General features: G+C 40.0%; 1 protein-coding gene and 1 long non-coding RNA gene across 4 annotated transcripts in view; one reads left to right on the top strand and one right to left on the bottom strand.

Moving 5' to 3' along the window:
* Positions 1 to 26,369, bottom strand: part of LOC105728672 (uncharacterized) — a 278,507-nt gene that overhangs the window by 118,842 nt on the left and 133,296 nt on the right. The gene's annotated exons all lie outside the window — the stretch shown is intronic.
* The window catches only part of RFX4 (regulatory factor X4), a 179,463-nt gene that overhangs the window by 31,584 nt on the left and 121,510 nt on the right, over positions 1 to 26,369 (top strand). For all 3 annotated transcript variants that reach the window (XM_021675542.2, XM_012469174.3, XM_012469175.3), the window contains one exon: positions 21,473 to 21,533. In XM_021675542.2, the coding sequence (XP_021531217.2) occupies positions 21,473 to 21,533 (61 nt within the window). The remainder of the gene's footprint in view (positions 1 to 21,472; positions 21,534 to 26,369) is intronic.

Below are 26,369 nucleotides of genomic sequence, written 5' to 3'. Positions count from 1 at the left end.
ATTGATTTTTGTATGCCAGACCATCCTTTCATTCAAGAAATATGTCCCATTTGGTCATGATATGTAATCCTTTTACTATGCTGCTGAATTCTGTTAGTATTTTGCTGAGGATTTTTGCATCAATATTTATAAGGGATATTAGTCTGTAGTATTCTTTTCTTGTAGTATCTTTGGCTTTCATATCATGATAATGCTGGCCTCATAGAATAAATTTGAATGTGTTCCCTCCTCTTTCATTATTTTGAAGGAGTTTGAGGATTGTGGTTCTGAACATTCTTGTATATCTTTTGGTGAACATGAGCACTTGTTTTTGTTGGTATGTTCCCAGGAGTCAAATTGCTAGATCATAATGTCTACATATATTTAGCTTTAGTAGATGTTGCTGAAACAGTTTTCTGAAGTGGTTGTACCAATTTAGACTCCCACTATCAATTTATAAAAGTTTCAGTGTTTCACTTCCTTGCCAACATTTGAGATAGTCATTCCTTCTAATTTTAGCTATTTTTATGGGTGTATAGTGTATGTAATTTTGGTTGTATTTTTTCTGATAAACAATGATTGTAGCATCTTATATGCTTATTAGACATTTGTATATCTTTTTTGAATTATCTCTTCATGTATTTTGCCTGTGTGTTTTTTAACAAATATGTTGTTGGTTTTCCCCTTAAGGACATGTAAGAGTTGTTTTTACATCCTAAATAAGAGATAGTAATATTTGTCAAGTAAAAGTATTACAATTATCTTCTCTTGGTTTGTGGATTGCCTTTTTATTCTCATAATGGTAACTTTTTATGAACACAAGTTTTTAATTCTAATAAAATTCAATTATTAATGTTTTTCTTTTATAGTTAGTGCTTTGGTATCCTATTAAGAAATTTTTGCCTACCTCAAATTCATGAAGATCTTTTTAATGTTATCATCTAGAAGCTTTACTATTTTACTTTTCATTTTTATATCAATAGTTCATCTGAAATTTTTGTGTATGGTGTGAAGGAGTCATCAAAATTCTTTTTTTTTTTTCCTTATTAATTTTCAACTGATAGAGCACCATTTCTTGAAAAGGTTACCCTTTACCCACTGAGTTCCAGTGGTGCCTTTGTCATAAATTGGCAGATTATATATATTTGGATCTGTGTCTGGACCTTTATTCTGAACTATTGGTTTTACTGTTTTATTGTCTATTTTGGGGCTAATACTACAGTCTTCATTACTGCACCTGTACAATAAGTCATGATATCTGTTGGCATAAGACCTCTTGTTCTTCTTTACTTCTGTAGTATTCTTTTGGTTAATCTGCATTCTTAACAATTTCATACTGACTTTAGAATTAGTTGTCATTCTGCACAAATGCAAAATACCTGCTAGGATTTTTGATGGGGATTGCATTGAATTTATAATAAATTTTGGAAGAATACCTTAACAACATCAAATTTCCAATTAATATATGTTGTATTAGGCCTCCATGTATTTAGATCATCTTTAATTATTCCCAGCAGTGCCTTGTAGATTTCACTGTAGAGGTTTTAAACATCTTTCTTTAGACTTATTCCTAGATAATTGATGTTTTCCAATGCTAATGTAATTAGTAATAAAGTTTTTTCTAATTGTTAGTTGCTAGCATATGAAAATGCAATTGATTATTTAGATAATAACTTTGCATTTAGCCACTTTGCTAAATTTGCTTATTAATTAGAACTTTGCATTTTTTGAACATTCTGTGAACATCATTATGTCACCTGAGAATAATGACAGTTTTGCATGTTCCTTTATAATTTTTGTATTTTCATTTCTTTTGTGTGCCTTATGCACTGGCAGGGACCTCTAGTGCAATTTTGAGGTGACGTGGTGATAGTGGACATCATTGCCTTTTTCCCAACCTAAGTGGTGAAAGCATTTAATGTTTCACCATTAGGTATGATATTTGCTGTGGATTTTTGTAGCTACTCATTATCAGATTGGGAAAATTTCTTTCTATCCTTGGTTTTCTGAGAGATTTTTCTTAAATGGGTATTGAATTTTATCAAACATTTTTCTACATCTGTTTTGATGACCATATGTTTTTCTCTTTTATTCTATTAATATTGTGAATTACATTGGTTGAGTTTTGATGTTAAGCCAATCTTACATTCCTGGAATAAATCACACTTGGTCAGAAATATTATCTTTTTTGTATACTTCTGTGTGTGATTTTTATATATTTCGGCCTGGATTTTCTTAAGGATTTTGGCTTCTATGTTCATGAGAGTTGTGGCTTATGATACTTCTTTCTTATGATGTTCTCCAACTTTTGGCTTTGTTTTATCAATTTATATCTTTTAAAAATTGCTTTCATTTCTGCTCTTATCTTTCTTCCTTCCTTCTACTTTATTTGAATTTAATATGCTCTCTTTTTCCAGCTTTTGAGATAGATGCTTAGATTATTGATTTTCAACCTTTTCTAAGATATGCATTTAAAGTCATAAATTTTCCTCTAAACATTGCTTAATTAATCCCCAAATTTTTTTGATATCATATTTTCATTATTATTCATTTAAACATATTTTCAACTTATTATTGTGATTTCTTCTTTTACTTATGGTTTATTTAAAAATCTGTTGCTTAATGTCCAAACATTTGTAGATTTCCTAATTGTCTTTCTGTTGTTCATATCTCTTTTAGTTCCACTGAGTATTTTGCATTTCGAATGTATACTGGAGTGTTTTATAGATATCAGTTATGTGAAGTTGGTTAATTATGTTATTTAAATATTCCATATCCTTACCGTTTTATTGTTGTTATTGTTATTGTTTGTTCTCTCAGTTACTGCAACAGGTATGTTAATATCTCTAGCTCTGATTATGATTATAGCTATCTTTTTAGTTTTGTTAATTTTTACTTTATATATTTTGAAGTATTAGTTTCTTAGAAATTTAGGATTGCTATGTCCTCTTATTGAAATGACTTATTATTATTATTAAATATTTCTATCTTATCTCTAGTAACACTTTTTGCCTTAAAGCCTATTTGTCTGATATTAATACAGATATGCCAGTTTTCTTTATACATGGGTTGCTACTGTATATATTTTTATTTTCATTCTTAACTATATTTAGTTTAGTAAGGTTTTTAAATGTAGCTTTTTTGAAAAACAACAACAACAACAACAAAACCCAGTCTGATAATCTTTGAATTTAGGCCATTTAAATTTAATATTGTTACTGACATTATTGAGTTTAAGTCAACAAACTTACTATTTATTTTTTATTTGTCCCATCTCTCTTTATTTCTTTATTCTTACATTTTAGCTTTTTGGGGAGGGATTAATACAGCTTTTAAAAATATTTGATGTTTTCTTCTGCTAGCTTTTCAATAATACATTCTTTTAGGGTGGTACTATTAGGGATTACAGTATGCATTCTTCCCTTATTACTAATACATCTACCTCACATTACTCCTTCCTCTACTTCAAGCACAGTGGAAGAGCACCATCACAGTTTAATGTCATTTTCCTCTTTCTCACCCTCTGAGCTCTGGTTTTAATGTATGTCTTGTACATATGTTATACACCCCACAAGACATAATTATTATTGTTTTAAGCAGTCAATATTTATTTTTATTTATTCACACATTTACCCTTTCCAGGATTCTTTCTTCCTGTCAGCAGTTTCATGCTTCCATCTGGAATCATTTTTTCTTTAACTCAGAGAAATTCCTTTCAGATTTATTTATTATACTATGTAGTATAGTGTAGATCATGAAACACATCTTTATTTCACATGTATTTTTGAAGGATATTTTTGCTGGTGATAAAATTCTAGGTTGGTGAGATTATTTTTTAAATTTTAATTTTCCTTTCAACACTTTAAAGTTATTATTCCACTGTCTTCTGGGACCCAAAAATGTCTGTTGAAAAGTTAGTCATCAGATGTATTTTTACTTCTTTGAATGTAATGTGTCTTTTTGTCTCTGGCTGGTTTAAATTTTTTTTTTCTTGTCTTTGATTTTCAGTAGTTTGACTATAATATACATATAGATATGGCTTTCTTGTTTTTATTCTTCTTGGGGATCACTAAGCTTCTTCTTGGGGATCACTAAGTGTGTTGTCTTTCATTAAATTTGTAGATTCTTGGCCACTGTCTCTTCAAATATTTTGTCTTCCTCACTCTTCTCACCTCCTTCTGGAGCTACAGTAACATGAATATTAGACCTTTTGATTATACCTCATTTTTTAATGTTTTGCTCTGGTTTGTCCATCTTTATCCCTTTGTACCTCAGTTTTGTATTTTTTTAATTGGCCTGCCTTTCAGTTCAAAATCCCATTTTCTATCATGACTAGTCTGCTATTAAGCCCATCCAAGTGATCTTAATTTCAGATAATTGTATTCTTTTGTGGCAGGTGGTCCAGTTGATTCTTTTCTCATAGTTTCTAAATCTTGGTTGATATTCTCCATTTTTTCATCTGCTTTGTCCGTCATTTCCTCTAATTTGACCATCTTTTTCTCTATCTCCTCAAACATATTAACCCTAGTTATTTTAAAGTTCCTGTCTGATAGGTCTAGTATCTGAATTATCTCTGGATCTATTTCTATTATCTGGCTCTTTCTTGGATTTCAGGTGTTTTTGGTTCTTTTGAGGTTTTTCAATAATACCCCATAGTTTTTTATCTGGTGCTGGACATTATGGATGCAAAGTGGAAGAGCCTTTGAGTGAAGGATATTAACTTTCTCCAACAAGTGTTGAGTTTTGTTCTAGCAGGCAGAGAGAGAGCTAACAGTTCTTAATCTTGTCAACCCTTGGTTAAGTCTAGTCTATTTCACTTTTGTCTATACTACAGGGGTGTAGTTTTTATTCCTAAAGCATGGCCTTTCTAGGTTCACAGCTGAAAGCTCTGGGTGATTACCAACTTCCCTTTACATTGACCCAGCTTGGACTCCAACCCTAATCATTAATGATTGGCTCTTTAGTCCCTAAACTGCTGTTTTCCCCTTAGTTTCTTGGTTTCTCACTCTCTGCATGTATAGCTTAGGAGTGGGCTAAGGACTTGAGGGGTAATTTGAATACAGGTACATTTGTCGCTTTCTTTAAAGTTTTCTTCTTTTTGGGATTTTGCTCCTCAGACATTAAATACTCTGTCATCCCCAAACTCTTCTTAGCTCAATAGACTATACTCTTTGCTTGGTTTCAATTTCCCAGTGTAGCAATTTGGAAACATCTTTAGGGAAAACATCAAAGTAACTGTAGAGCTTACTTCTGGTGCTTCCTTTCTTTTAAGCCTTGTAGTTCCTCTAGTCCTGTCTGCATTTATTGCTCTGCAGTGTTTTCAAATAACTACTTGTATATTTTATCTATCTTTTACAATTTGGTGGTGAGTTAATCTAGTGCAAGCTACTGTATTTTTAGTTAATATGTGTATATAGCTATCATTTATTGAGCAATGAGAAGTGTTTTAATTCCATGATCTCATTTCTTTCTCACAGTAGTCCAAAGAGGTGGTTTATGATTATGACCTTTAACTTACATATGTCGAAACTGAAGCTCAAACATACTTGCATCCAAATTACCCTCAAGTCCTTAGCCCACTCCAAATTGCATTTCTTTTCCCTAGCAGATGTCAAGAATCTTGCCCAAAGTCACATAGCTGGTAAGTGGTAGAGCTGGGATTTGAACTCAGGTCTATATGTCTGCCTTTCAGCATTAGTCTTTTATAATGTTTTTTGCACTTGTCTGCCTCTCAGAAAGTAATGAACTCTCATGTTTCAAAGACTTGACATTGGCAATTTCATAATTTGCCAGTAGGAACACTAAGAGTAGAGCTCATCATCCCCTCTTAGTGACTGATCTGGTGTGTCAGTATTTGATTGTGCCTTGTCATCTCCTTTACTAGACTAGAAAGCCCCAAGAAGGCAGGAATGTTGTATGTTCAATGTTGTAACCCCAGTGCTTGGCACAGGTCATGGTTGAAGTTTTAAAAATTACTTACAAGGAAAAAACCCCTCTGAATAAGCATGTTAAGAATGCTTTGACCTGTGATCCCAGCTACTTGAGAGGCTGTGGTGGGAGGATCGCTTGATCTTGGGAGGTGGAGGTTGCAGTGAGCCAAGATCATGCCACTGCATATCAGCCTGGGTGAGAGAGTGAGGCCCCATCTCAAAGAAAAAAAAATTCAAAAGAATGCCTTGGATTTTAAGAGACAGAAACCTGATGGTTTAAATGATGTAGATATTTATTATTTTATTTAACCAAAGATGGAAAGGAGGAGGTTCCAGGGTTTGTTCAACAGCTTTACATCCTCCAGGACCCAAGCTCCGTATGTCTCTCTGCTGAGTACCCTACATTGTTGGTTTTTGTCCTCATGTTAGTACCTCATAATCACAAGGGAGCTGCTGCAGGTCCAGGCATCAGGTCCACATTTCAGACAGGAAAATGGAACAAGAGGAGGCACCAGTTAGTTTTCTTCTTGTCTGTCTCTCTTTTTTTTTTTTTTTTGAGACGGAGTTTCGCTCTTGTTACCCAGGCTGGAGTGCAATGGCGCGATCTCGGCTCACCGCAACCTCCGCCTCCTGGGTTCAGGCAATTCTCCTGCCTCAGCCTCTCAAGTAGCTGGGATTACAGGCATGCGCCACCATGCCCAGCTAATTTTTTGTATTTTTTTTTTAGTAGAGACGGGGTTTCACCATGTTGACCAGGATGGTCTCGATTTCTTGACCTCGTGATCCACCCGCCTCGGCCTCCCAAAGTGCTGGGATTACAGGCGTGAGCCACCGCGCCCGGCGCTGTCTGTCTCTCTTTTATCAGAAAACAACAAAGTCTTTCCCAGAAGCCCCCAGTAGACTTATTTTACTTTGTTTTTGTCCAGAATGCTATCATTTATAGCTGAAAGGAGGATGAAAGAGGATTTGTCCTAAGAATAAGATTATGATAGTTGGACTGACCACAGGTCAAATCTAGCCTGTGGTCTCTTTTTATACATCCCATGATCTAATAATTTTTTTTCATTTTTAAAGAGTTGGAGAGGAGGAGAAGAAGAAAAGGAATAGACCATATGTGACCCACAGAGCCTAAAATATTTACTATCTGGCTCTTTGCAGAAAACCAACCCTTGGCTTAGAAAAATCATGGTTTACTTCTTGGGCTATCATAATATCACCTTGGATAAAACGAGTTTGATTAGCAAGCAGGAAAAAATGAAGGACTGGCTATTGGGTGGCCTGCCATAGAGTGTATGTCCGGACCAGGCCAAGTAAAAAAAATGCCTTCTCAGGATGATTTGAGAGAGGTCAAGATTCTACTTACTGAGAGGACTTCTTTTACTGGCATAAGCCTTTCAGTATTAGCATCAGGGAACTGGTTAAAGTAAAAATGTGTTGCTTGGAATGGAAGACTATTCACTCAGTTTGTTAGCCTAGAATAAAAGAGTATGAGATTTTATGGATCATCTTGGCCCAAATCTCCTGTTTTACAGATAAGGACACTGAGACTCAGAGAAGGAACAGGATTTGCCCGAGATAATACTCCTAGTTAGTGGCAGAATCAGGACTGTTACTGAGGTGTTCTGATATGTAATGCTGTGTTATGTCCCTTTAGCAACCCAAAAAAGATTGATTTAGTTGATTAGCTAGAGATTCAGTGAGTATGAAGAAGTGTGATATGGGACTGATATTTTTCTTCTTTTTTTGGGGACTGATATTTTTTAATGGAATGCAGTTGGAAAGAAAACCCAGCACCAGTGGAGTCAAGTCCTAAATGCCTGATGGGTGACGGGACCGAGCAAGAGTAGATGGGTTATTTCCTGTAATGCAGGTCTCATGAATTCTCACTTCCAATCTAGACAAATTGCATTTTTCCCCTGGCAGATGTCAGTAGATATTTATGCTTCTGATGGCATACTCACCAACAAACAGGAGGATTGTGACTGTAAAATATTAAAAAGTTCGTGACTGTTGGAGCATCACATCCAGAGAGGAAAGCTCAGCAGTGTGAATTAGACAGAGTTGTATGGGTAGAACAGAAATTTCTGCAAAAATTGGGCCCAGAAGATTCCCTTGGCACCTACTACATGCTAGACTCTATGGAAATCCCAAAATTATATAAGGCAAGAAAGAGCAGGGAGCCAATATTCACATATATTTAGCATCAGGCAGTATGCTAGGCATAATCACAATCATGATTTCTTTTAATTCTCTGGAGGGAAAGTATTTTTATCTCCATTTTACAGATGAAGAAACAGCTTCAGAGGTTGTGTGACTTATTCAATGTCATAGCAAGTAAGTGATAGAGTTAAGACTTAAATTTAGAGCGATCTGATTTTATTGCTGGCTCTTTTTCCACTACATAAGCTGTCTCTTCCATGGATCCCTGCTCTCAATGAATTTTCAATCTGGAAGAGAAGTTAAGGCACATGCTTGAATATTAATAATGCAGGGACATATGTGATCAGCTTCATTCAAATGATAGGAGGTGATCTTAAGACCTTGCCACACCAAGTGTGGTCCTGGAGTATAGCATAGACCTCCATGGAAGCTATTTCAGGCCCATCCCAGACTCACTGAAAAATGCTCTACATTTTAACAGTACTTTCAGGTGATTTACTAATTATGCATGCTAAAGTTTGAGGGAAGTCACAGATTGGAAGGTGACTGGGAAGGCATCTTGGAGGAGGTGGCATTTGCCTTGGACCTCAAAGGATCCACATGGCTCCTGTAGTGATGGTAAAGAGGTGGGAGGCAGAACACTACAAGACTGGTCTTGAGCTTGGAGAGTTTTCCAGGTTGACTTGAGCAGAGAGGTTGAAGAATCATGAGAAACAGGTCTAAGAATGAGTTTGGGCCACCTGTGGTGGCAGGCGCCTATAATTCTAGCTACTTGGGAGGCTGAGGCAGAAGGATTGCTTGAACCTGGGAGGTGGAGAGGTTGCAGTGAGCCGAGACCATGTCATTGCGCTCCAGACTGGGCAACAAGAGCGAAACTCTGTCTCAAAAAAAAAATATCACATTTCAAGGCTATATAAGTGAAAGGTATATCTTTCTCTCACTCCAAGCAGCGTGTCTTACTTGATTATCCAGTTTGGTGTCTTATAACTTTATAAAAAGATTTCCAGAGAAGAGGAAATGTCATTAAACCTCATTTGAAATTATTTACTAAAAAGGATGCAAGGAGCTGCTTAGCCTTATCTGTTGTGGAGAGGAGAAGACTGTGGTGAGATGGAATTCTCCAGGAGAAGAAGGAAGTTCAGGGTGGTCAGGAGCTGTTTTGTATTTCCATTGAGGTGTGAGCCAAATGCCCTGCCAATAGCAGAAAGGCATTCAGGCAGCTCCTAGCGCTAGGGCAAGACTGAGATCCAGGACAGGGTTCAATGGCAGAGACCTCCTGGGATGGCTGCAAAGAATTGGGTTGCCTCCATGGGGTGTCTGCTGCAGTTTTAGTGCTGGCTTCAAGACTGCTAGATGGCTGGCATGGCCCCAGTATTTAGGCTGTGATTTAAGATGACCTCCTTGGCTCTTCCACATCCTCACATCTGTGCCCACAGTGTCATCTAGGGCTGCCCATTCTGCCCACAATGTCAGTCTATCTGTCCTCTCTTCTCCAGAGGACCTTCCCCACTTCTCTGGGGAAGAAGGATGTACTGTTTCCTCTGGGCTTCAAGGACACTACCAGGCCAGGGCCCCTCCACCCTCCATTTAGTCTCTCCATGGGGCCAAAACATCTCACCAGCACTTAACATAGTCGGGCCTGGTACATAGGTGCTCAGTAAGCATGTGGATACTAGGAAAACAAAATAGACCATAAAGCCTCGCTAGATTATGGGTGTTTATAATTTGCTTTAAGTTTTTGGCACTCCAGGACCATTTACCCATTTGAGTAGATTCTTCCTTCGGATCCCCCTCCCCTATAGGGTCTTTTTAATTTGTTCATGCTTAGAAATTAGACTAATTTTGAATCAATAATACAGCCATGTAGTCCAACAATCAAAATGCTTTAAAAGGTACTCATTTAGCAGTCTCGGTCTCACCTCCATCTTCCCTTTGAAACCCTCTATGGCTTCCTAGTAATAAAAACTTTTTTTTTTTAATGTATTCTTCGAATATTTCCTTCTGCAAATAAAAAATTCAAATATATGTTCTTTTTTTTTTGACAGAGTCTCTCTCTGTCACCCAGGTTGGAGTGCAGTGGCACTGTCTTGGTTCACTGCAGCCTCCACCTCCCAGGTTCAAGCGATTCTCCTGTCTTATCCTCCTGAGTAGCTAAGATTACAGGCATGCACCACCACACCTGGCTAATGTTTGTGTTTTTGTAGAGGCAAGTTCTTGCCATGTTGGTCAGGCAGTCTCAAACTCTTTATCTCAAGTGATCCTCCCACCAAAGTGGTGGGATTACAGGCATGAGCTACCATGCCTGGCCATTTGTCACTTTTTTAACACAAAAAGGTAGCATACTGTATGCACTGTGCTGTGACTTGCTTTTTTCACTTAATAATAAAAACCAGAGTGTTCCATATCAGTAAGAACATAGAAAGCATCCTCGTTCTTTTTTGGTTTTCATCTTTAAAAAAAAAATACTTGTATAGTATCTCATTGTGAGGATGCATCCTAATTTAGTTACCCAGATGAACACCTGGACTGTTTCCAAACTTTTGCTGTTACAGACAAGCTGCAACAAATAACCTTGTGTATGCATCGTTTCGATGTGTCCAGGTATAATTGTAGGATCAGTTCACAGACCTGGGGCTGCTGGATTAAGGGAACGTGGGATTTCAGTAGATTCTGCCAAATGACCTTCCATATAGGGAGACCCTGAGTTATGTGATGTTTTTTTGTTTTGTTTTTGTTTTTGAGATAGGGTCTTGCTCTGTTGCCCCGGCTGGAGCACAGTGGTGCAATCATGGCTCACTGCAGCTTCAACCTCCTGGGCTCAGGTGATGGCTCCCCTACCGGCCTCCTGAGTAGCTGAGAGTACAGGTGGGCACCATCATGCCTCGCTAATTTTTTTTGTAGAGGTGGGGTTTTACCACGTTGCCAAGGCTGGTTGAACTCTTGAGTTCAAGCACTTTGCCCACCTTGGCCTCCCAAAGTGCTGAAATTACAGGCATGAGCCACCATGCCCAGTCTTTCCAGCTAATTTTTAAAATTTTTTGTAGAGATGGGGTCTCACTATGATCCTCCTGCCTCAGGCTCCCAAAGTGCTGGGATTATAGGTGTGAGCCACTGTGTCTGTTCAGGAGGCACTGTTCACTCTCCCCCCATAAGGTCTGAGGGTACCTGTTTCCCATAGGTTCACAGCAGAGTTGTGTGGCTGTGATTTGGATTTTTGCCAACCTGATAAGTAAGAAATGCCATCTTGGTGTAATTTCTATGTTCATTGATTAAAAATGATCATCTTTTCACCTTTTAAGAGCATTTGTATTTTTTCCATTAACTGTGTGTCCTGTGCATCGCCTATTTTTTCTCTTGGTTCTTGGTCTTTTTCCTGCTAGTTTTATGGGAACTGCTTTCTATGGTGAGCAGATGAGACCATTGTCTGTGGAATGATTGCAGTTTTCCCGAGTGAGTCATTATCTTTGTACTCATGTTGCAGTTTTTTTTTCCCCCTCACAGAGAAGTTTTGGATTTTTTATTTAGTAAAATTTATCAATCTTTTCTTTTATGGCTTTTGGATTTTGTATCAAAGTTAGCTCCTTTCCCACTCCAAGATTATGAAGGAATTCACCCAGAGGAGGCGAGAGGAAGCAGGTGTGGGCCCCTCAGAGCAAATGCTGCCAACATCACAGTTTTGTTTGGGATTTAGCCCCGTTCCCACGGGGAGAAAGATTTGCTGCCAGAGGCTGATGCCCACTGCCAAAGACCTGGGTGCCAGGCACCCTGCTCATCAGCTGGTGCCCTTTGCAGGGGCTGGAAAGGAGGTGAATGAGGGGAAATGAAACGTTTGGCAACCTCATGTTCCCCACAGGTGAGGTCTTGCCAGGTGCAGCCAGGTCAGTATAATGAAAGGAAATAGAATTAGAACTTTGAAGTGAAACTTGAAGCTCACATAAACTTGAACCTTTCCTGGGATTTGAAAAGAAGTAATTAATTTAGAAATGTGCTTCCTCAATATTAAATTCTGCCACACTGGCTCCAGGCAGAAAATATTCTAGAATAGATTCTCAAATGTGAATTCATTTGACATGGAGGAAGAAAAGAAATGATGAAGCAGATAACTTCTCTAAAATCTGCAGTACAGTACTACGAGGTTGAAGAGAGAATGAAGCTCATAAATGTTGAGGTCTGGGGATGTTTTGACATCAACTAGCCTGGGTCCTTATCTTCACTCTGCCACTCACTGTGTGACCTCAGACAAATTGCTTCACTTCTCTGAGCCTTAGTTTCTTCCTCTGTAAATGGAGATAATGCTAATAATTAGACCTAACATTGATTAAGTGCTAAGTACACGTAGGCACTGTATTTGATGTTTCACATGCGTGAAACTGTTCACTTTGTAGGTCAGCTGTGAAAATTAAATGCAATACCATGAAGAGCTTTGCACAGTGCCTGACACATGATAAGTCCTCAATAAATATTCCCCGGTAGTACTGCTATTCTGTATGCTTACTGAAATCAGATGGGAAGGCTCCACTTTTTATTGTGGTGTCATTTCATACATTCATTCATTCTGCAAATACTTCCTGTGCCCCTGCCACATGTGGGTGCTGGAGACACAACAGTGAGCAAGGTCTGTGCCCTGCAGTGCTTACAAACTAACAAGGCAGACACAGTAGCCAGTGCTGCAGACTGAATGTCCATGTCCTGCCTAATTAATATGTTGAAACATTAACCCCCAATGTGATGGTATTTGGAGATGAGGCTTTGGGGAAATGTTACATCATGAGGGTTCAGCCCTCGTGAATGGGATTAGTGTCTCCTTATAAAAGAGACCCCAGAGAGCTCCCTCACCTCTTCTGCCATGTGTGAACACAGTGCGAGAAGACAGCTGTCTTTGAAGCAGGAAGCAGAGCCTCCCCAGACACCAAACCACTGTTGCCTTCATCATGGACCTCCAAGCCTCTAAAACTCTGAGAAATCAGTTTCTGTGTTTAAAAACCACCCATTCTATGGTATTTTGTTACGGCAGCCTGAATGGATTAAAACAATCCGTGGGCAGCGACCACACTCTGCAATGGGGACTTTGCTGGGGCGCAGTCAGGGTGCTGAGGGAGCACACAGCATGAATAACTCTGTCCCTGCTGCAGGGCTTGCCACACCCAGCCCCGCGGACAGGGTGGGGATCCAGGGGCAGGGTCCCTCTGGAGAGAGGATAACCATCATAGGAACAGGGAACACTTATATAGCAAGTCTTTGAGCCAGAAGTGGTTTAATTAATACTCACAACAGCTGTGTGTACTTGGTACTATTATTATACCTATTTTATAGATAATGAAACTGAGGAACCAAAATGTTGTTCAAGGTGACATGGCTAATAAGTAGTGGAGCTGGGATTTGAGCCTGGACATTTGGCCCCAGAGTTTATATCAGGAGGTGGATGCAGACAGGAGCGCAGAGATGCTCACTACTGGGAACTGGGCTGAGACCCCTGCACCGTGTTAGGAATCATAACTGCAAAGTGGAAGCAGAACAGAGTGGCAAGAAGACTAGGAGCCAGGACAGCATCTTGGCAGGAGTTTTCTTTAAGCAGACCGCCCTTTTCCAGCTGTGGCAGGACAAGCCAGGGGGCACTGGAGGTGTGCCTGCAAATGGCTCCAGGAATCTTGCTGGCCTGAAATGATACTTTACAGTTGAATCTTGTTTGGTTCAAGGCATTTCTCCTGGTGAAAATGAAAAGACATTTGGCAGAACCAGTTCCTAAAGTCTCTATCAACTATGACTATTTCCATTTACCTAAAATGTGCTCTCCTCCTTTCTACTCTTTTCACCTAGGTAAGGTTCCTGCTCCTCCTCAGATCCCCAAACTAGGCTCACACCCCACTTTTGGTGCTGCCACAGCATCCTGGACCAGCACTTCACAGCTCTTGCCCAGGACTTTTTTTTTTTTGAGACAGAGTCTCATTCTGTCGCCAGGCTGGAGTGGAGTGGCATGATCTCCGCTCACTGTAACCTCTACTGCCCAGGTTCAAGCAATTCTCCTGCCTCAGCCTCCTGAGTAGCTGGGACTACAGGCACGTGCCATCATGCCAGGCTAATTTTTGTAAGTTTAGTAGAGACATGGTTTCACCATGTTAGCCAGGATGGTCTCCATCTCCTGACCTCATGATCTGCCTGCCTCAGCCTCCCAAAGTGCTGGGATTACAGGTGTGAGCCACCATGCCTGGCCAATGATTTACTTTTAAAGTTTTTTTTTTTTCTTTAGTTTAATTTTACTTTACTTTTGAGATGGGGCAACCCATGTTCCCCAGGCTGGTCTCGAACTCCTGGACTCAAGTGGTCCTCCCAGCTCAGCCTCCCGAATAGCTGGGACTACAGATGCATGCCACCATGCCTGGCTGGGACTTACATTTTATTGGCTGATAATTTATGACCTCAGGAGAGCAGTGACTATGTCTGTTTTTTCTTTAGCACCTGTCATGGGGCTGGCATGTAGTCACTCAATAAATATCTGATGAATGAGTAAATAAATAGCCAGCACTTCAGGAAAACTAAGATAGAGAGCCATCGAATAGGAAGGTCAGGCCTGGCTGTGACACACCCCTCACTTTAGAAGAAAAAGGCTGGGCATTCAGACCCTGGGCACAAAGTCACCAGTGATCTAAGGAAAGGAGCCAGCAGAGGTGGACAGTATCTGTTTGGTGACTAAGCTGGAGGGTCCACACTGGCTTTGGAGTAGACAAGTTCTCTTCTAAATACTATCAGTAGCCACTGTATTGCTGAGCATGTGGTGAGGTCCTGTCTCCATTTAGCACCTGCATGGCCTCATGCAATTATTCAGCCTCACCAAAGCTCCCTTTCCTTATTTGTAAAATAGGGATATAAAACTTCTTCATAGCAATATTTGGAGGAATAAAATGAGATAGCATATGAAAAGTGATGTGCAACATGGCAAGACCCCATCTCAAAGTAAAATAAAATAAAATAAAATAACTTAAAAAGTAAGTCCTTGGCCAGGCACGGTGGCTCACACCTGTAATCCCGGCACTTTGGGAGGCTGAGGTGGGTGGATCATAAGGTCAGGAGATGGAGACCAACCTGGCTAACATGGTGAAACCCCATCTCTACTAAACATACAAAAAATTAGCCTGGCATGGTGGCACGTGCCTGTAGTCCCAGCTACTCAGGAGGCTGAGACAGGAGAATCGCTTGAATCTGGAAGGTAGAGATTATGGTGAGCTGAGATTGCACCACTGCACTCCAGCCGGGGTGGCAAACAAGACTACATGCAGTGCCTGGCTTAAGGACTTGACCAATGAATGCTATTATTAGTATGATAGTTTTAAAAAATGTATCTAGTCCTTAATGTATTATATTTAATCCTCAAAGCATCCTTGTGTCATAGGTTATGATTCACATTTTTTCAGATAAGGGCCTTCAGTCTTGGATGAGTCAAGTTGCTGCTCAAAGTCCACATAGTCAGGGGCAATGCTGAAATTTAAACTCATTTCTGCCTGTCCTTAAAGCCAAGTTCTTTTCATTCACTGATACTCAGAAATAGGGCCATAACAAAGTTTAGTTGGGAAAACAATCTGATATAATAAAGGCAGTACTGCTTGAGCGGGAGACACTGTGAGGGAATCCCAGAACAGGGAACTTCCCTGGCTCCACCAATGGAACCCGTGCATCTTCCCTGGGCCCCAGGTCCCAGTTCAATGCCTTTCCTCCTGCTGCTTCTGCTTCTTGGAGTACCCTCTCCCTTGGTGGCCTCCTCCGACAGTGTGATGTGATGTGTCTTCTTCAAGATGAACAGGGCAGGTTACAATCTAGGATGGACTGCATGACCCTCATATATTTTAAGTGTAGATATGTATATGCTTGCATGTGAAAGAACCCTGAAAAAGGCCAGGTGGGGTGGTTCACGCCTGTAATCCCAGCACTTTGGGAGGCCAATATAGGTGGATCACGAGGTCAAGAGATCGAGACCATATCCTGGCCAACATGATGAAACCCTGTCACTACTAAAAATACAAAAATTAGCCAGGCATGGTGGTGGGCGCCTGTAGTCCCAGCTACTTGGGAGGCTGAGGCAAAAGAATCTCATGAACCCAGGAGGCAGAGGTTGCAGTGAGCCGATATCGCACCACTGCACTCCAGCATGGTGACAGAGCGAGACTCCGTCTCCCCAGAAAAAAGAAAAGAAAAGAAAAAAAAAGAACCCTAAAAAAAGATGAGGCAAATAGGATAAAAAGTTAAGAGTCATTACCTCTGTTGAGAGGGGCTTGGATACTGAGATATTTTCTCCACACTTTCTTAATTTAAAAAAAAATGAACGTGCATTACTTTTATGAATATAAAACAATGTAATTTTTAAAAAACCTCAACCATCCCTTCAAGGCTCAGCTCAAGTGACGTCTCCTATATGGAACTGTGATGGCCCCTGGTGTGTGTTTGCCTTGTGAGGTCCTTGGCAATGTGGTTGTCTTTGCCCCTGTAAATCTTCCCCAGCAGCAGATCCCGGCAGACAGAATTGCTCCAAATACCTCTGGCCGGCCAGCCGCAGCCAAGGGCAATCTTTCCCCACAGTGGCTGCAGAGGGTGCTTTTGAACTCTTACCCTCTATTAAGCTCATTTCACTTAATCCTCCCAACAATCTTTTGAGGTAGGGATTATTATTATCCTCCATTTAGAGACAACTGTCTTAAGACGTAAACGGGATAATTAGATTGTTAAACATCTCGTTCCATGCTCAACCTGGATCTACTCTGCCACATCCAGCAAAGACTCGTGCTGCAGCCACCTTGCTTCTGGGAAAGTGACATAATCTGTCAGGTGCCCTTCTCTTTATCTGCTCTCACCTTCTCCACCCTACTCTTGACTTCCATGTCTGGCTTGCTCCAGGACACAGCTCACCTATCACTTCTTCCCGGGAGTCTTCTCTGATAAGCTCTGCTTTTTCATGCAGTCTGGGCTGGCGCACTCCTCTGTGCCTGCCTGTATCACAGCACTTATTGATTCTTGCAGACCTTGTCCTCTCTCTCCTCTGCCTTTCTCTTTCTCCAACCAAACTCAAAGGCAAGAGTTTAATTTCTTTCTCCCCAGTGCCTAGTTGGTACAAATGGGTATTCAATAAATATTTGTTGAACAAATTAATAGGATTTTTATAATTGCCATAGAAGATGACCTTTTTACAAATGAGGAAAAATGAAACTCGAGTAAGTTGAGTGGTTTGCTCAGTTCTGGCCAGTAAGTGTTAGGATTATTATTATTCAGACCAAAATGCTGAAATTTAAAGAAATAAAATTTAAAACTCAGCCAGTTTTAAGGGGAACAAAAATATTAACCATGTGCCAGTCCAAGCTAGGTAGAGGTATATTTAGGTTGTTTATGTGGTTTTTCTTGCTTTAAAAAAATACAATTGACAATTTGTTGTCATTGTTGTTTGATTTGGAAACAGGGTTTCACTCCTGTCACCCAGGCTGGAGTATAGTGGTGTGATCTCTCTGCAACCTCCGCCTCCTGAGCTCAAGAGACTCTTGTGCCTTAGCCACCTGAGTAGCTGGGATTATAGAAATGTGCCATGATGCCTGGCTAATTTTTATGTTTTTAGTAGAGACAGGGTTTCACCGTGTTAGTCAGGCTGGTCTCAAACTCCTGGTCTGAAGTGATCTGCCCACCTCTGCCTCCCAAAGTGCTGGGATTACAGGCTTGAGCCACTGTGCCCAGCCCCATGTTTTTTATATAGCCTTCTCTTTATTTTCAGTTATTTGCTTAGTATGATAATTGCTTAGTATGATAATTTTGGGTTGTGAGGCCAAGCAGCTGAACATTTTAGATGGTTCTCAATATTACTGCCAAATTGCATACTAAAAACATTAACACTACCTTCAGGTATAAAGAACTCTGAGAGTGTCAATTTTACCATGAATGCACCAGCATCAAAAATTGTCATTATTTAAATTTGCTTTTCTTTCAGAGATATAAGTACTGCCTCATTATTTGTTTCCTTTTTGTTTCTTTGTGAACAACAGAGGTTGAGTATTGTTCTGTGTGTTTAGGAGTTCATTTGCTCATGTTCTTGTGAGACCCACATGTTCATGCTCTTTACTGTGCTGTTAAGACTGGAGAAGGCACAGTTAACTATGTAAGTACTAAGTGGAAGGTACTGAGCTAGGTCCTGCAGGAGGTAATGCAGATAACTGAGATACCACCCCTGCCTTCTTACTGTGTTTATGCTTGAGCAGAAGGGATGGATGTGTACAGAAATAATGATCTAGTCACCTGAGGTCAGGAGTTCAGTACCAGCGTGACCAACATGGTGAAACCCTGTCTCCACTAAAAAATACAAAAATTAGCTGGATGTGGTTGTGGACACCTGTAATCCCAGCTACTCAGGAGGCTGAGCCAGGAGAATCATCTGAACTTGGGAGGTGGAGGTTGCAGTGAGCTGAAATCACACCATTACACTCCAGCCTGGACTACAAGAGCAAAACTCTGTCTCAAAAAAAAAAAGAAAAGGAGAAGAAATGATCCAGGTGGCTACACTGGGCAGCTGAGAGGCGAGTAATGTGTTATAGAAGCACAGAGTTAGGATGAATGATTGATTTCTGACTAAGAAAGTATCAAGGAAGGCTTCAAAAAGTTGGTGGCATTTATTCCAGGCTGGAAAGGATGAGAAACATCTATTTAGAAGAACTCCAGGTTGACAAAGCATCATGAACAAGTGTTTAGTCTATGGTGTTTTTTACATTCTGTTCCTGGGAACATTTAGTGTTAGTGTGATTTGTGTTCTAATCATCAGTTAGAATGGTTTTGGTGGCAGGGAAGAGAATCCCAATGAAAGGAGGTTTCATCAACCGAAGAAACTGTACTATCTCACAGAACAGGAGGCAGCCATTGTTTTGGTGGGTTCATCAGAGGCACCACATGACAATCAGAGCCTCGGACTTTCCCTTTTTTCTTTGCCTTTCCAGGTTTTGATTTTGCGTTTTACCCCATCCGAAGATTGCTGCTTTCATCTAGTTATTGTGTCATCTCATAGCCACACTCAAAAGTAGAACTGGCCAGAATCTCTCACTCCTTCCATTTTATTAGGGAAAAATAATAAAATGGAAGAAGCCTGAGAGAACATCTCCTGAAATGTGATTGGCCTGAATCATGTTACATGCTCTGCCTAAGCCAATCAGTGACTAGATGACATAAAATTAATTACCATGATTGTTGTAAATGAATCCACATTTACCCTTCTAGGATTTGAAAGGGGGTCACTCTCCTTGAACACACGATCCCCTCTAAACTGGGGTTCTATAAATAAGGAAGAAGGTGAGTACATGTAGGTTTTGATTGAGTGACAACTGTATTGCCACAGTGCTTATAAGCAGACATTTAAGTCAGAATTACACCAATATTGATAAATTTTCATTGAGAAGATATTTTCTGGGTTCACCTTTGATGAGCTAATTTAATTTTAGAAAAATTTTTCTATATATCATATGACATTTTCATTTTTTTCCATTTTCATTTTTGTTTTACTTAAGCTATTTTCATAGATACTAATTCTTTTCCATATAAATTTTATGCCACAAATTGATTTCATTCATCTTTTTAATGTCTATATTAAATTTTATTGATAATGTTTGTAGACTTTGACCATATTAGTTTTCTTCTTGAGACTGTTATTTGTTCTAATTATTTTGGGCCAAATTTTGTGGGTCAAGGAATTTTATGCTGACTGTTCCTATCAATAATCTTCATCAGGAATTGGATAAGAGACTGATTATATGTATTTCTCAATAAATCCATAATGAAATTGTGACTAATTCTTTTTAGATATGCTAAAAATTAATCTGTTGTTCATATTGTGGTACTGCAGGGGTCAGCAAATTAGGGTCATGTGAGCCAAATCTGGCCTGATGCTTGTAGGGCTGCAAGTTAAAAATGGTCTTTACAGATCAGCTTTTGCAATCTATTTAATAATAGGCAACACTAACTTTAATCCCAATTAGGAGAATGTTACCCACATCCCCAAAATTAATTTAGTTCTTATTAGTAGACATATATTATAAAAATTATATTCAGTTATTACTATTACATTGGATGTTTCTTTTTGTTTTTGAGACAGAGTCTTGCTCTGCTGCCCAGACTGGAGTGCAGTGGCGTGATCTCGGCTCACTGCAACCTCCACCTCCTAGGTTCAAGCAATTTTCCTGTTCCAGCCTCCCGAATACTGGGATTACAGGTGCACATCACCACTCCTGGATAATTTTTGTATTTTTAGTAAAGATGGGGTTTCACCATGTTGGCCAGGCTGGTCTTGAACTCCTGACCTCAAGTGATCCACTTGCCTTGGCCTCCCAAAGTACTGGGATTATAGGTGTGAGCCACTGTGCCTGGTCTTACATTGAATTTTATCAATTAATATTTCATGGAAACGTGTTTTCTCCCATATCATATAAATTCTACATAATATTCTTTATTTTTACTATTGATCAACAAACCCTAAAATATTTACTATCAGGTCCTTTACAGAAAATGTGTGCTAAACCCTGCTCTATTGGATTGCTAACCTTTCTTCTGAACACTTATACTTTCCCTATCCTACATTAAGGATCTGCTTCATTGGGGTTACAAAGAACAAATGGTGAATAGTTCAGTCTGTTCAGGCTTTCATAACAAAATGCCATAAACTTGGTGGGTTATGAACAACAGAGATTTATTTCTCTGTTGTTTATTCTCAAAGATTTATTAATTAACAGAGATTTATTCTCCCAGTTCTAGAGGCTGGGAAGTCTGAGAGCAAGGCAATAGCAGATTTGGGCATGGTGAGGGCCCACTTCCTGGTTCGTAGATGGCTGTCTTCTTGCTACCTTCTCTCTGTCTTCTCAGAGGGGATGAAGGGGTAGGGGGGAGCTCTCTGGGATCTCTTTCATAAAGACACTAATTCCATTCACAAGACTCATGACTGATCACTTCCTAAAAGCCCCACCTTCAAATATCTTCATCTGGAGATTATGTTTCAACAAATAAATTTTGGTGGGGGGCACAAATATTCAGTCCATAGCAGTGAGTAAGGCCCCTATGTTTTTAGGGTTGAAATCGTAATCTGTCCTGCTTCAGTTAGGAAAATAATAAGTGGATGAGTGTGATCACATCGTTCGGTGATAAAGGGAAATGTCTTCAAACTCTAACACATTGTGTCAAATAAAAATAAAATTGACATAAGAGTTTTAAAATAAAAGTCAGTTTCCCTTTTTTTTGTATTAAAGTATTATGAGTCTAACATGTTGGAAAAGACAATATATTGTTTCAAAGCATCAACATTTGAGAGAAACATAGTCTTTTGAAACGGGAGAGTCAAGAGGACTTTTACTTTTTCCTACTGTTTCCTACTGAAGTTAGCTTCTTTTTCTTTCCTTTAACAGATGAGGAAAAAGAAAATAATAGAGCATCCAAGCCCCACTCCACTCCTGCTACTCTGCAATGGTAAGTTTCCATTTTTAGCAAGTTCTCTCTTCAGAGGATGCTCATATCTTCCTAACCATAGGATGGGATATCACTTGGATATTTTAACATTTTCATGATAACCTGACATCCAATAACAAACACAAAATCTATTTAATTTGCAGGTATATGTAAAGTACTCAACTAGTCTTCAGTCTAGCCTGGAGATTGGAATTTTCATATTTTGTTTTAGGGTAGATGTTTTTTCTGTTATCCAAACACTGGCAAGGACTGGACTCCCCATGGGTGTTATTAATTGATTTTAATAGAATCCATTATTACAATTTATAATAGAAACAGGTCTGTTCACTCTTACCAATGAACCCTTAATGAATTCATAATTAATTGCAACTATATATAATTATTTTAACATTAATAATAACACCAATGAGAGCAATCTACTAGAATGGCTTTCTCTTTAATATATGGAATTCCTGGGCTTGATGAAATATTTAATGATGTTTAAGTGATTGTACTTGTGTTTGATATTTACAGATAAATTCTCCTCTAAAAAGCTTTATTTGGAAATTATGTTGTAGCTTTGAACGCTAGTGCTCTCTATGCCTGAGATTCACCCCATGGAGAATCTTGGCCATTGAAGGCGATTATTCCCCTCGCAGTGCAGCCCAGTGAATATGAAGGAATTAAGGAATGAAGGGGAAGGAAAGAGAAATGGGGAAAAGAAAGGAACTAAAATCCACTATGTGCACCCCTCCCTGCTAGCCTCTTTATATATATGCCTCATTTCATTCTCACAATTCTGTGGAGTTGCTATTGTTGTGCCCGTTTTACTGATGAGGAAAATAAAGCTGAAGCAGTTAAATAATTTGCCTGAACAGGCACACAGCCATTCAGTGGCAGAGGCAGGAACCTGGCTGGGTATCTTTAACCTCAAAGCTCATACTTGGGAAGAAAGGAAAAGAAACATCAGGAAGGATAGTGAAGAGAGGACAGATGAGCAAAGGAAGCAGATGGACTTTAATGAGCAAATCATATTAGATTCTCTAGTCTAATCCACCCAGAGGTGAGAGGAAAACAACACTGGGAGAAAGCATCCAGGAACGTAACTCAATCTTCTCTAACAAGAGCCTCAGCAGTTAGCTTGTTTTGCTTCAAGGATAGCAAAGGTTGTTTTCAAGAGCTCTACTTCCAGCCTTTGGCTTCTTTCCATCATTTGTTCCTATAGACTTTTTCTCATTGCATTTGCTGCTTTTTGCTTTATTAAAAATTCTACTTTGCTTCTCAGGTCAAATCTCCCCCTTCACCCTTCCCTAAGTATTATGGCCACACAAGTTCCCATAGTGCCAAGACATCAAATGAGGCATCGACGTAAAGGACTTTGGGAATGGAAGTTTCTAGAAATACATGGAATTGACTTTTTTTTTTGTGTGTGTGGCATCTCACTTTGTTGCCCAGGCTGGAGTGCAGTGGTACAATCTTGGTTCACTGCAACCTCCACCTTCTGAGTTCAATCAATTCTTCTGCCTCAGCCTTCTGACAGCTGGGATTACAGGCGCCCACCACCACGCCCTGCTCATTTTTGTACTTTTCATAGAGATGGGGTTTCACTATGTTGGCTAGGCTGGTCTTGAACTCCCAACCTCAGGTGATCCTCCTGCCCTGTCCTCTCAAAGTGATGGGATTACAGGCATGAGCCACTGCACCTGGCCAACAGACATTCTTGCTTTAATAACCTGAACATGTATATCATATGTTTCAGAGTACAAAATTTGAAAAACACTAGAAGAAAATCACCTTGTTCATGTCTAGTTTTCTGTGATCCCAGGTCATCTGCCTGACAACAGTGAGGCTGTAAATGGTGCAGTCTCTGAAATCAAACTGCCACAGCTTAACTCCCCGCTCTGCCACTTACAAGCTGTGAAATCTTGGGCAAGGTCCTTAACCTCTCTATGCCTCAGTCTACTCATCTATAAAATGGGGATGGCAATAGTACCTAGCTCATAAGGTAGTTATGAAGATAAAATGGGTTGTTCTATAGAAGGTGCTTGAACAGGACCTGGGATAGGGTAAGGGCTCAGTCATTCCCTCAGCACACTCCTTCCGAGTCCCACAAGGACAACCTTCCTGGCATAGGCACAGGCAGCTCTCCTTCTGTGGTACCTAATTCTGTACAAAATATCCATTCTTCTAAATAAAGGGTCACATAGATCATTCCAGAAGAAATTTCACCCTCCAAGTCACAAGTTCGGGCAGTGAATTTTTTTAATGATACATCTATTTTCAAAGCCAAACCAAATTCGAGAACTTGTACATTTTAGTCTTATTCTTCTCAAAAGGCATCAAGTTGTTCAAAGAACATCAACGTTTCCTCTAATTTTCTTTATATGTTTAAGATAGAATTTCAGTCATTAACTCATTTGAGAAATGTTTACTGAGCCACTGCCATTTGCTAGGTCCTTGTTCTAGGCCCTGGAAATGCAATGGTGGATAAGGTAGACCAAGAAGAGGAACTGCTGATGGGGGGAAATGGGAAATAAATCTTTTTTAGATGAATGACACTCAGGGTGCAGTGGCTTACACCTGTAATCCCAGCACTTTGAGAGGCTGAGGTGGAGGATTGCCTGAAGCAGAAGCTCGAGACTAGCCTGGGCAACATAGTGAGACCCTGCCTCTGCTAAAAAACAAAAAACCTATCTGGGCATGGTGACATAAACCTGTGGTCCTACTTATTTTGAAGGCTGAGTCAGGAATATCACTTGAGCCTAGGAGTTCAAAACCATAACGGACTATGATCATGCCACTGTAGTCCAGTCTGGGTGACAGAGCAAGACCCTGTCTCCATTTAAAAAAACAACTAATGATAGATAATCCAGGAATGTATTAGATAGTGATAAGTGCTGTGCAGAGACTTTGACTTGGCTAATAGATGGTATCAGAGAGGCTATTTCAGGTTGAGCAGTAAGGGCAAGTTTCTCTGAGAAGGTGACACTTTAGTGGGTAGATATATGACACCATGACAGTGTGAAAACCAGGGACAGGGGAATGTTCCAGGTGGAAAGAACAGCTTCTACAAAGGCCCCACTGTTGTAGGTGGGCTCTCCAGATAGAGCAGAGTTGTGCATACAGGTGGTTTATTAGGGCGTGCACCCAGCCTCCACACCCATGGGGGTGTGAGGAATAGACAGAGGGGTGATGGGCAGTGAAGAGGTTATCACAGAGGCTTCAGTCAGTCCTGCAGGGAGTTCTGAGGTGGGGTTGGCCAGTTAAAGATGACCCAAATAAGAGCAACAGATCCAAGCCTTTATCCCCCACCCCATTGTCCATCATTGGATGGAGGCTGCCCTCAGGGCGGGTGTAACTTGGAGAGGCAGTTCCCTTCATGTTAGGCTGAGGATCACTCCTTGGAAGAACTCAGCTTCCCAGCAGGGGAAACAATGTCTCAGTGCCCCAGGGCAGTCTGGGCACACACAGTGTCCACCACTCCTTCCTGGGATGGCAGCAGGCTGAGCTTGCTGAAGGACCAACAAGAAGGTGGCCCATGTGGTTGGAATGTAGCACACAAGGAGGAGAGTGACACAAGTTGAGGGGGAGAGGTGGGCAGGGGAGAGGGCACATAAGCAGTAGGGACGAGAAAGGAGGATATTAAACTTAGATAGGAACAGTCATGCCTAAAACAGTGGTGGAGAACATGGGATCTCTTACATAAAGCTGCACACGTATCATTTTTTTAAAAAAATACGGTTTCAGTAGAAAAACTTAATCTCTCAAAAGAGACTGGATGCACCCTCCCTTTTAGAAGGAAAAACAACATAAATTACAATGTGTCCCCTTTTTGCTCTGGCTGCCACGGGGTTGAGAGTTAAAGCTGGTGCTTACATACTTTTTCAATTTCTTTTTTCCTTTGTCTAATTTTCTTCTTCTTTTATTAGCTTAAAAAAAAAACTTAGGATAGGCCAGGCACGGTGGCTCATGTCTATAATCCCAGCAATTTGGGAGGCCAAGGCAGGCAGATCACGAGGTCAAGAGATTGAGATCATCCTGGCCAACGTGGTGAAACCCCATCTCTACTAAAAATACAAATTAGCTGGGCATGGTGTCACACGCTTGTAGTCTCAGCTACTTGAGAGACTGAGGCAGGAGAATCGCTTGAACCCAGGAGGCGGAGGTTGCAGTGAGCCGAGATCGTGCCACTGCACTCCAGCCTGGTGACAGAGTGAGACTCCATCATGAAAAGAAACAAACAAAACCCCAGGATATAAGCAAATTTAATAAATGTATTTTTGCTTTACTTTTATTTTATTTATAGAAGAAATATATTTCCTTGTTAAAAATTAAAAACATTATAGGTAAGGCTCCAATCCATTTCTCATTGTAGTTCTTTGCCTTCTCCTCAAAAGCAACCTTGTTACCAGTGAGACATGTGTGTGCATGTGTGTAGTTGTGTGTATATATATGTGTAGATATGTATTATAGACCCTTCCCTATGCATTTACATGCATATGTATCTGTAGAAGTTTCTGAACGATGGCTTTATTTGGCATTGTCTCCTTTATAAAAAGCATGCAGATGTAACACACTAAAAAACTGACCCACAACTTGTTATGCTGTATTAATCCACTGCTTGCTTTCTTCCTCAGTAGAAGGTCCTGAAGCTACACCCATGGTTCATAAGAACAACCTGATTTTAACTGCAGCACAGTATTCATTGTAAGACAACGGCAGAATTAATGCTGCCACTTCCTTTTTTTTTTTTTTTTTGAGACAAAGTCTTGCTCTGTCACCCAGGCTAGAGTGCAGTGGCGTGATCTTGGCTCACTGCAACCTTTGCCTCCCAGGTTCAAGTAATTCTCGTGCCTC

The sequence above is a fragment of the Aotus nancymaae genome, unplaced genomic scaffold, assembly GCF_030222135.1.
Source record: "Aotus nancymaae isolate 86718 unplaced genomic scaffold, 86718_ANA_hifiasm-v0.15.2.pri h1tg000021l, whole genome shotgun sequence".
Lineage (NCBI taxonomy): Eukaryota > Metazoa > Chordata > Mammalia > Primates > Aotidae > Aotus > Aotus nancymaae.
Note: the sequence above shows the minus strand (reverse complement) of the source record. Positions and strands in the feature narration are given on the sequence as shown.